Here is an 11,789-nt window from a genome sequence, read left to right as displayed (position 1 = left end):
AGGCAGGCCACTTTGCACATGTTAGGGATGTTAGGGCATGACAACTAGGAGGAATTATTGTTGTTTTTTACTTTTTTTCTCTCTGTTGTTTTACTTTACTTTTAGCACCTGTCTGCTATTGAACATGAGGGATTATTCTAACTTCAAGGGAGACAGCCCAACACAAAGACAAATACCTATATGCTAAAAAAAAATTCTTCAACAGGGTTTACTGTGTCTTGCATTGGAAATATATTAAACATCAGATCATACTGAAAAGGCCAGAGAGAACGTACTCTTCCATCCGGAGTCCTGGGACCAGAGTAAGGTGGAACTTCACCCATGAGAACCGGCCACACATCAAAAAATTCCTAGGAATGAAAAAAACAATAATTACATGTTTTGAAAAGAGATCAAGGAAAGGAGATTAAGAAGTCCCACCTATATGAGTCAGCTAACACTGAAATTTAGAAAGTGAGAAGAACTCAGTGAAACCTAAACTTGGAAAGGCAGTAAGACTCACTACAATTGGAAAATAGTCACATTTGCCCTTCAAAATATTGATGAACTGGGCCTGCCTAGTCATTAGCCAAAAACATGGGAGCTGAACTGGGGCACCATCAGTGCTATTGGACATGAGAGGGAAAGTAGGGTCTTTATGGCTAAGAAATTTACCCTAAGACCATACTAATATGTGCTGAAAGGTTTAGCTAAAACAATGTCCCAAGCAGTGTCATTTATAGTGGTGAAAAATTAGAGACCATCTAAGTGCCCAACAAGATAAGACTTATTAAATCAATTATGGTACATCTATTAATAATGATGTTACAGATGTGTGTGTACTGATTGAAAAGATGATACACTGATGAGTGAAAAACGTGAGAGGCCAAAAAGAATATATCATGTGAACCTAATGTTCAGTTACATATAGAAAATGTTGTGAATACATTTACAACAAATTATTATTATTATTGTTGTTATTGTTATTATTATTATTATTTTGGAGACAGGATCTCACTCTGTTGCCCAGGCTGGAGTGCAGTGGCTCCATCTCAGCTCACTGCAACCTCCATCTCCCGGGTTCAAGCGATTCTCCTGGCTCAGCCTCCCAAGTAGCTGGGATTACAGGTGTGTGCCACCACATCTGGCTAATTTTTGTATTTTTAGTAGAGGTGGGGTTTCACCATGTTGACCAGGATGGTCTCGAACTCCAGACCTCAGGTGATCCACCTGCCTCAGCCTCCCAAAGTGCTAGGATTACAGCCATCAGCCACCATGCCTGGCCCACAACAAAGTATTAACAAGTGATTTTTCTCTGAGTGATTGGAGTCAGACTATAATTTATTTAGAAATTCTTCATAATAAACTTTATTGCTTTTGTAATCAGGAAAAAATAATTTTTCACAAATAAGAAAGAAAGAAATAATGCCAAATATGGACAATAGCCCTATATCTGGGATCCAATAAGAAAGGCTGATACTTGTAAGATAAGTGGTTGCTAAAGCAAAATACACAGGTGCCTTAGCCTAAGGCTATCTCTGTTTTTCCAGTTTCTCTGTAATAATTTGAGTTCCTACAAAACAACCTGCAACTTCAGTAGACAAACAAACCAAAACCCAACTTAGGAATATATTATTGTAACAAATGGTGGAGTTTCAACCAATCACAGGCAGCCCAAATGATCAGACCATGCCTAAAAAAGGCAAATGCCCTATTGTAACTAATCATGTTATTTCTATACTTTGCTTCCATGTTCAGCTATTAAAGCTCACTGGCCATGCCGTGCAGCAGAGCTCTTTGAACCTCTTCTGGTTTTGAGGGTTGCCCAATTCATGAGTTGTTCTTTGCTCAAATAAACTCTGTTGAATTTTTTTGTCTAAAAGTGTCCAAGGCCAGGCGCGATGGCTCACACCTATAATCCTAGCACTTTGCGAGACCGAGGCGGGTAGACCACTTGAGCCCAGGAGCTTGACACCAGCCTGAGCAACATGGCAAAACCCCGTCTCTACCAAAAATACAAAAATTAGCCAGGCGTGGTGGTGTGTGCCTGTAATCCCAGCTTCTCAGGAGGGTGAGGCAGGAGAATCACTTGAACTCGGGACGGGGAGGTTGCAGTGAGCTGAGATTGCGCCACTGCACTCCAGCCTGGGTGACAGAGTGAGACCCTGTCTCAAATAAATACATAACATAACATAACATAACATAACATAACATAACATAACATAACATAACATAACATAACATAAATAAAAGTGGCCAAGACACAGGCAGAAGAAAGAGGCAAATGAGCCAGAAAAGGAGCTGCACAGTCATGCAGCCTCAGGAGAGGCCAACTGAGAACCACATGGGCTCTTCCCCACTACTTCCTCATGGCTTCCTTTGCACATAGAGCAGCAAAGCTTGTGCGGGGTCAAGTCTGGGCCTGAGAGAGGAGCTTCTATCCTCCAGTGCCTTTTCTGTTCATTCATCTGTTACTATCCAGGGATAAACCTTGATCTGTTAGCACTGGGTTACTGTGGGTAGGATGCCAAGCCCTCCTCGTTTCTCTCATTTGAACATGTTTGCCATGGTTTGTTTATTCTAATATCATCCAGAGAAGCAGAAGGGAAGCCACATGAAATGCAGAGTCCATGTTTTTGTCCTTCTCCCCAGTTGAGCTCTTTTTCTAGACTACCAACAACAGGAAGAAATTTAATTCTAGGTGAAAATTTAGAAAACAATTTTAATTCTAGGCAAAAATATAACCAGGCCCTACCTGAGCCCCACAACCTGTTGACTGCTAGTTATACACAGGTGAATAAGGCACAGTTTGTATCCTGGAAGAACTGATTGTCTCATGAAGAAGATAATGAATAGTGAGGTAAATGAGGCAAGAACCAAAACAGTGCTGGAAGGAGAGGATAAATGCTAGAGGAGCCCAGAAGAAGAATAAATATATTGGCCTGACACCTCATGTGGGCCAAACACTGAGTGGATCCAAGGAGAAGATTGTCCCAAGGAGAAGAGAAGTTGTCAAACAAGGGGTTATACGGTGAGTTGAACGTATCTATGACTTCTCCCTTCTTCCTTCCATCCCTTCCTCCCTCTGCACTTTCTTCCTTTCTTTCTTAAAAGGTTAATTGATATATAGTTCCCACATCATCTGATAATTTGTCCATTTAAAGTGCACAAATCAACAGCTTTAATGACTTTTTTCATAATGCCAATAGCTCAAGTAAAATCTTAACTACCTGAGGGCAGGTTCTTAGAGTGTAGGTGGCCTAGATCACTTATCTTTATTTTTATTCATTCTTGCTATCATCATCTCACACTTTTTCTTTTCTTTTCCTTTTTCTTTTTTTTTTTTTTGGAGACAGGGTCTTGTTCTGTCCTGTCACCTAAGCTGGAGGGCAATGGTGCAAGCCTGGTTCACTGTAGCTTCAACCTTCTGAACTCAAGCAATCCTCCTTCCTCAGCCTCCCAAGTAGCTACAACTACAGGCATGTGCCACTAGACCCAGCTAATTTTTGAAATTTTTTGAAGAGGCAGGGTCTCACTACGTTGCCCAGGCTGCTCTTGAATGCCTGGGCTCAATCGATCCTCCTGACTCAGGCTTTCAAAGTGTGGGGAGTACAGGTGTGAGGCACTGTGCCCAGCCTTATAGGCCACTTCTAATTACAAAATTGTTTAATATTTTGAGGATGACGAAGTTCGATACTCTCTTTTTTTTGTTTTTTTGTTTTGTTTTGAGATGAGATCTCACTATGTTGCCAGGCTGGTCTCGAACTCTTAGGCTTAAACAATCTTCCTCAGACTCCCAAATAGCTGGGACTCCCAAATAGCTGGGAATACAGGTATGTATCACCTCCCCCAGCTCAGAGTATTTTTGCTTAAAAGTAGTTTTCCCGTTTGAGAGGCAGGCAGTTTAAAATAAACAGAGAACAGATCACTATAGCACAGAGTGGCCTAACCCTGAGACCAAATCCTGCTGCAAACTGTGAATAATAACTTCAAAATGGAGTCTTTTGAATTCAATTACACAAAAATCATTTTTTAAAAACATTTTTTAAATCTTGCTTTTTTTCTATTTTTTATTTTTTAGGTTAGTCAAGTGAAGCAGTGGGAGTGGAGAAGGAACAAAGAAATCTGTAACTGGTTGTGATTAATTAGGTGCAAACACCACTCAGACCAGTCAGAAATTATTTTAATCAAAAAGTAATCATTCGTTTGTATGAATCCATTCATTTGCCACTTCCTGAAGGAGAAACAAAGGGCATGTTGTTGGGCTTAGCAATATTTGGCAAGATATTTATGAATCAAGGGTATGCCAAAATCAGATGAGGCTGGCCATGGTGGCTTATGCCTATAATCCCAACATTTTGGGAGGCCAAGGTGGGAGGATGGCTTGAGCCCAGGAGTTTGAGACCAGCCTGGGCAACATAGTGAGACCCTGTCTCTAGAATTTTTTTTTAATCAGATAAATGGTTTCACTAGAATCAGAGGTTCCCCAAAACCAATATATGGCCCAACAGTACAGAATCACTTAAGGAGCTACTGGCTGGGTTTGGTGGCTCACACCTGTAATCCCAGCACTTTGGGAGGCCAAGGCCGGTGGACTACCTGAGGTCTGGAGCTCAAGACCAGCCTGGCCAACATGGTGAAACCCTCTCTCTAGCAAAAGTACAAATATTAGCTGGGCGTGGTGGCACGTGCCTGTAGTCCCAGCTACTTGGGAGGCTGAGGCAGGATAATGGCTTGAACCCAGGAGGTGGAGGTTGCAGTGAGCCGAGATCACGCCACTACACTCCAGCATGGGTGACAGAGCAAGGCTCCATTTCAAAAAAAAAAAAAAAAAAAAAAAAAATCAAGAAGCAAACAAACAAACAAAACCCCAGAAAAGTAGGACCCATGTATATGAACATCTGGTATCTAATGATGCGACTTATCAAAATGATGGTACTTTAAAATAGTATACTTCCTCAGCCGGGCACAATGGCTCATGCCTGTAATCCCAGCGCTTTGGGAGGCCGAGATGAGTGGATTGCTTGAGGTCAGGAGTTCAAGACCAGCCTGGCCAACAAAGTGATATCCTGTGTCTACTAAAAAATACAAAAATTAGTTAGGCATGGTGGCACGTGCCTGTAATCCCAGCTACTTGGGAGGCTGAGGCAGGAGAATCACTTGAACCTGGGAGGCAGAAGTTGCAGTGAGCCGAGATCTCGCCATTGTACTCCAGCCTTGGTGACAGAGCAAGATTCCGGTTTTTGTTTTTTGTTTTTTTCTTAAAGTATATATTTTCTCACTCCTTTTTTTTTTTTTTTTTTTAATAGATGGGATCTCACCCTGTCACCCAGCAGGCTGGAGTGCAATGGTATGATCATGGCTCATTGCAGCCTTGAACTCCTGGGCTCAAGCCATCCTCCCACTTCTGAGTAGCTGGGACAGGTGCATGCCCCTGTACCCGGCCTCTCCCTATTCTTAAGAGCTTGTTTGAATGTTCTATCAGAATAGCATGGCTACTCGTATACTCTTACCCAAGAACAACCCTCCTCTGTCGGGGAAGGTCACCGTCTTTGACTGAGTGCAAAGACAGGAACACGCATGGAGCAGTGAGAAAGGAAAGGGACACCCATCTAGCCAGCCAGATCAGGCAAATCAACACTGGCAATCAGTGGTGTCACCGATGTCACAGCCGGATCTCCCTCACAGCCCACACTACTCTTTAAGTGGAAAAATACAGGGAAAAACACAAAATTTACCCCATCTCACACCATACACATACCTAACTTAAAAATCAATGAAAGATTAAACTATATTAAAACTATAAAAATACTAAGAGATAATAGAGGAGATTATTTCAGATTATCTTTAATGTTGGGGGTAGGAAAGGCTTTCCTAAATAAAACTCAAACCTCAGAAGCTATAAAGAGAAAATTTGAATTTTCTGTCTGATGAAAGATGTTATAAGCAAAGTTAAAATATAATTCACAGACAGGGAAAAATGTTTGCAGTATATGTGACAGATACATAATCCCTATCATATATAAAGCACTCCCACAAATTAATAAGAAATAGATTATTCAATTTTTTTTCTTTTTTTTTTTTGAGATGGAGTTTCGCTCTAGTTGCCCAGGCTGGAATGCAATGGTGCAACCTCAGCTCACCGCAGACTCTGCCTCCCGGGTTCAAGCGATTCTCCTGCCTCAGCCTCCTGAGTAGCTGGGATTACAAGCATGTGCCACCATGCCCAGCTAATTTTGTATTTTTAGCGGAGACGGGGTTTCTCCATGTTGATCGCTGGTTTCGAACTCCCGACCTCAGGTGATCCACCTGGTTACAAGAGCGAAACTCTGTCTCCAAAAAAAAAAAAAGAGAGAGAGAGAGAATGAAAGCACCGAGTGGGAGAATACAGCCATGCGTCACTTATGAAGGGGATATGCTCCGGGAAATATGTGTGTCATTGGGCAATTTTGTCATTGTGTGAACATCGTAGAGTGCACTTGCATTAGCCCAGATTGTATAGCCTACTACACACCTAAACATAGCTAAACATAAAAGATACAGTAAAAATAAGCTATAAAAGTTTAAAAATCATACACCTGTACAGGGCACTTAGCATGAATGGAACCTGTGGGACTGGAAGTTGCTCTGAGTGAGTCAGTGAGTGAGTGGTGAGTGAATATGAAGGCCTAGGACATTACTGTGCGCTACTATAGACTTTATAAACACTGTATACTTAGGCTACACTAAATGTGTTTTTAAAATTTCTTTCTTCAATAGTAAATTAACTTTAGCTTACAGTAATTTTTAATTAATTAAGTAATTATTTTAGAGATAAGATCTTGCTCATCATAGGTCACTGCAGATTCGGACTCCAGGCCTCAAGCGATTCTTCTACCTCAGCCTCTTGAGTAGCTGGGATTGCAGGTATGAGCCACCAAGCCTGGGTTGTAACTTTTTTACTTTATACATTTTTAAATTTTTCTTTATAAAATTTTTTATTTTTAAAAACTTTTTTGACTCTTTTGTAATAACACTTAGCTTAATACACAAACACATTATACAGCTGTACAAAAATATTTTCTTTTTAAAAAAATTATCTCAAATTCTGTTATTCTTTTTTCTTTTTTTATGTCTTTGGTGCTTGAATCAGAACAAAAATATTTGCTTTATATCTTTATTCTACAAGCTTTTTTTCTCTTAAATTTTTTTTTCTTTTACTTTCTAAACTTTTTTGTTAAAAACTAAGACACAAACACACACATTAGCCTAGGCCTACACAGGGTCAGGATTATCAATATCATCATCTTCCACCTCCACACTTTGTCACCCTGGAAAGTGGGACAAAGGTTTTCAGGGGCAAAAACAAGTACAGAGCTCTTATCTCCTGTGATAACAATGCTTTCTTCTGGAATATCTCCTGAAGGACCTGCCTGAGGCTGTTTTACAGTTAACTTTTTTCTTTTTTAATAAGTAGAAGGAGTTAACTCTAAAATAATGGAAAAAAAGGTGTAGTATAATAAATATGTAATCCAGTAACATAGTTTTCTATTATCAAGCATTATGTACTACAACTTATAATTGTGTGTGCTATATATATATATATATTTGTGTGTGTGTGCGTGCATGTGAAGAAGTCTCACTCTGTCGCCCAGGCTGGAGTACAGTGGCACGATCTCGGCTCACTGCAACCTCTACCTCCCAGGTTCAGGCAATTCTCCTGCCTCAGCCTCCTGAGTAGCTGGGATTACAGGCACCTGCCACCACACCCAACTCATCTTTGTATTTTTAGTAGAGGCAGGGGTTTCCCCATGTTGGTCAGGCTGGTCTCGAACTCCTGATCTCGTGATCCTCCCACCTCAGCCTCCCAAGGTGCTGGGTTTACAGGCGTGAGCCACCACACCCGGCCTGTTTGTGCTATGCTTTTATGCAACTGGCAGTGCGGTAGGTTTTTCTTATACCAGCATCACCACAAATGTGAAGAATGCATTGCACTATCACTAGACGACAGGAATTTTTCAACTCCATTATAATTCTATGGACCATGGTATATGCCATCATTGATCAAAATGTCGTTATGTGGTGCGTGACTGTATTTGCAATGCATGTATTTGAAAGTGGACTTGTGCTCAGAATTTGCAAAGAACTACAAATCAGTGAGATAAAAAAGACAACGTGATTTTTTTAAATGGGGGAAAACCTTGAACTGTCACATCACAAAATAATACATCCAAATGGCCAATAAACGTATTTTAAAATATTCAACCAGTCATTAGGGGAATTCATGTTGATAACAAAAGAGATAAAGCCACATGCTCATCAGAATGGCTAAAGTTACTAAGAATAACAATAGCAAGTATTGATGAAGAAACCCTTGATACATTGCTGGTGAGGGTATAAAATGGTACAATCATATCATTTTGAAAATCAGATCGGCAATATCTACTAAAGCTAATACTCTGAAATTCTATTCCTAGGTAAATATTAACAGAAAGGGCACAACTGTGTACTAGTAATGTACTAGAAGTTTCATAACAACAATATTCATAATAGACCAGATCTGAAAACTCAAATGTCCACCAACAGTGGAAATGAATAAATACACTGTGGATTATACATATAATGAAAATTACACAGGAATAAAAATGAATGAACTCATGCTAAATGAAGCAATAAGGATGAATCAAAAGCAGCCAAATACAAAGGCATGTGAATTGTAGGATTCCATGTATATGAACCTCAAAACGGCAAAACTAATATGGTGTGAAAGGTCAGATGGTGGTAACCTTTCAGGAGGAGGCTGTGGGAGGTACTGAAGAAGGTATGAAGGAGGCTGCTGAGGTGCTGTTTGTCATGTTCGGTTCCTTAATTTTGGTGGTGGTTTCATGGGAACATTCACTCATTGAACTGTTATATCAGCAGTTATAATTAATGTTCCTTTTCTGGGTCCATGTTATCCTTCTTTTTCTATTTTTATTTTATTTTTTTTAGAGACAGGTCTCACTATGTTGCCCAAGCTGGACTCAAACTCCTGGCCTCAAGCCATCCTCCCACCTCAACCTCCTAAAGTCCTGGGATTACAAGTGTGAGCCACTGTGCCAGGCCTATGTTTCAACATAAAGGCTTATTAAAAAGAATTTCTCACCTTCTGCTTGGTCATGTCTAAGAGACCCACAGAGTATCATGTGCTGACATGGAAAGATGTTTGTAAAACATTAAGTAAAAAATGGCAGACTATCAGAAAATGTCATCCAGCAAATTTTCACTCAACTCATCAGAAGATTCTGATGAATTGTCAAGTTTGGGAGCCTCTGGACTATATCCAAGATTCTGTGATCCATGTATTCACTCGATCCAATATGTTTGGAGAGTCTGCATTGGCCTGGGCACCTCAGCGTGACAAGGAGTACAAAGTAAAACTGACAGAAATCCTTGGGTTTTCAGGATAGGAGATAATAAGCATAGATAACTTTGAAACTCTGTTTCAAGGCAGAAAATGATTAGCCTCACAGGGCAGAAACAACTAAACAAAGAGGAATAAGGAAGTTGTTTGGGAAAACATATCTAAAGAACATCTCTGGGAGCTGCATTGAACTCTGCCTCCTTAGCTGCTATCTCTGCCACAAATCTGGCCCCTAAGCATGTGAGGGACCAGATGTTGACTGACGTCTGCCTCCACTTAATTGCCTGGGTGAGCTCTGTAATAGATAAATTGCAGCAAAGCTTTACACGGAACTTTCAGGACATGTTTTGAGAATCCCTGACGTTGGCAACTTTCTCCTTGACTCTCAACCCACACAGAAACTTTTTTATCACTGACCTTCATCACCTCATCAGTTTCTTTTCAGTTTCTTTTCATGTACACTTTTTTTTTCTTTCCCAATGACTAAGGAAAATACAGATTGTTTTCGCTCACCTGTGTCCTGGATTGACTTTTCCCCTTTAAAGGCTGATACTCCTCTCCTCAGTAGAGACCTATGTAAAACTTTCTACAACCATCCTGATTCACCCAGCCTCTTCCCTGTGCAATTGAATGTGTGCCAAGACTCTAGTCGTCAGTCAGTGCCTGTTTAATCTTTTTTTTTTTTTTTTTTTTTGAGATGGAGTCTCGCTCTGTCACCCAGGCTGGAGTGCAGTGGCCGGATCTCAGCTCACTGCAAGCTCCGCCTCCCGGGTTCACGCCATTCTCCTGCCTCAGCCTCCCGAGTAGCTGGGACCACAGGCGCCCGCCACCTCACCCGGCTAGTTTTTTTTTTTTTTTTTTTTTTAGTAGAGACGGGGTTTCACCAGGTTAGCCAGGATGGTCTCGATCTCCTGACCTTGTGATCCGCCCGTCTCGGCCTCCCAAAGTGCTGGGATTACAGGCTTGAGCCACCGCACCCAGCCAATCTTTTCTTGGATATATCTGTTGCTGAAGTTTTCTCACCTTCTGCTTGGTCATGTCTAAGAGACCCACAGAGTATCTGTCACAGTTGAGGAAAGCACGGACTGTGTACAGGGCTTTGTGGAACTGTCGTTCGATGTCCGTAAGTTCTTCAAAGACTTTGCTCCCAGACCACAGCAGTATCTGAAAAAATACGGAAATATATTCATAGATTTTGAGGTGCAAAGTAGTAGCTCACTTAGCTGGAGAATAACACAAATTCTGTGAAGTTCTGTAGAGTTTATTTCACTTAATCTTCACAATAATCCGGAGAAATAGACAGGTTAACTATCCCCCATTTTCACTTTTAGATTTTTTTAAAGTTGATTTATTTATTTATTTTTTAGGGACAGTCTTACCCTGTCATCCAGGCTGGAGTACAGTAGTGCAACCATAGCTCACTGTAACCTCCAACTCTCAGGCTCAGGCAATTCTCCCATCTCAGCCTCCCTAGTAGCTGGGACTACAGGTGCACACAGATAATCTTTAAATTTTTTGTAGAAATGAGTTTTCACTTCTGGCCTCAAGCAATCCTCCTACCTCAGCCTCCCAAAGTTCTGGTATTATAGGCATGAACCACCTTACCCAGCCCATTATCATGCCTTTTTGTTTTTTTTTTAACATTTTTATTTTAAAAATAGAGATGGGGGTTTCACTATGTTGCCCCAGCTGGTCTCGAACTTCAGGGCTCCAGCAATCTTCCTGTCTTGGCCTCCCAAAGTGCTGGAACTACAGGCATGAGCCATCATGCCCAGTCCAATTATCTTCCATTTGTAGATTAAGAAACTGAGGCCAGAGAGATGAAGTAACTGGCTGCTTTACATTGGGTCCAACTCTTTCCCTTTCATTTATCTCACAGGTTTTTAATAAAAATAATAAGGAACTTCAATTGAGTACTATTGCCCTATATGCATTATCTCATTTACTATTGATGGCAACCTTTGGAGGGTGGCACCATAATCATCCCTATTTTTCAAATGGGGAGACTGAAGCATAGAAAGATTAAGTGACTCATTTAGGGTCTTAGAGCTAGTCAGTGGTTGAGCAGGGATTCAGATCAAAGCCATCTGACTTGAAGCTTGTGCATATAACCACTCTGGCATACAGCTTTACAAACAGCCACTACCTTGTAACACTCGTGATGCTGGCCAGAGATTGTATAATGCTTCCCAGGCACCTTCATTCCCATCTGCCTGCCAGTCCTGACCACATCAATGCTTCAGGGAAAGGACGTGTCAAGTCCATTCCTTTGGCCCAAGCCCCTTACCTGGCCACGTCGAGTTTCACAGTTGTGCAGGTAACTCAGGTGGTATACTTTCATGATTAGATTTGCAAAATTGAGGTACTTGAGAAGAATCTAAAAATCAAACAGCACGTGGGCAGGCAGATGAGAAGAAGAAATCCATCC

General features: G+C 41.0%; 1 protein-coding gene across 2 annotated transcripts in view; it reads right to left on the bottom strand.

Moving 5' to 3' along the window:
- Positions 1 to 11,789, bottom strand: part of PDE6A (phosphodiesterase 6A) — a 91,650-nt gene that overhangs the window by 69,223 nt on the left and 10,638 nt on the right. Inside the window, exons 3-5 of one of the 2 annotated variants that reach the window (XM_023227065.3) lie at positions 11,649 to 11,738; positions 10,385 to 10,525; positions 276 to 350 (exon numbers count right to left, since the gene is read on the bottom strand). In XM_023227065.3, coding sequence (XP_023082833.2) covers positions 276 to 350; positions 10,385 to 10,525; positions 11,649 to 11,738 — 306 coding nt within the window. The remainder of the gene's footprint in view (positions 1 to 275; positions 351 to 10,384; positions 10,526 to 11,648; positions 11,739 to 11,789) is intronic. The other variant, XM_023227066.2, reaches the window with a different exon arrangement.

The sequence above is a fragment of the Piliocolobus tephrosceles genome, chromosome 4, assembly GCF_002776525.5.
Source record: "Piliocolobus tephrosceles isolate RC106 chromosome 4, ASM277652v3, whole genome shotgun sequence".
NCBI classification, from domain to species: Eukaryota; Metazoa; Chordata; class Mammalia; order Primates; family Cercopithecidae; genus Piliocolobus; species Piliocolobus tephrosceles.
Note: the sequence above shows the minus strand (reverse complement) of the source record. Positions and strands in the feature narration are given on the sequence as shown.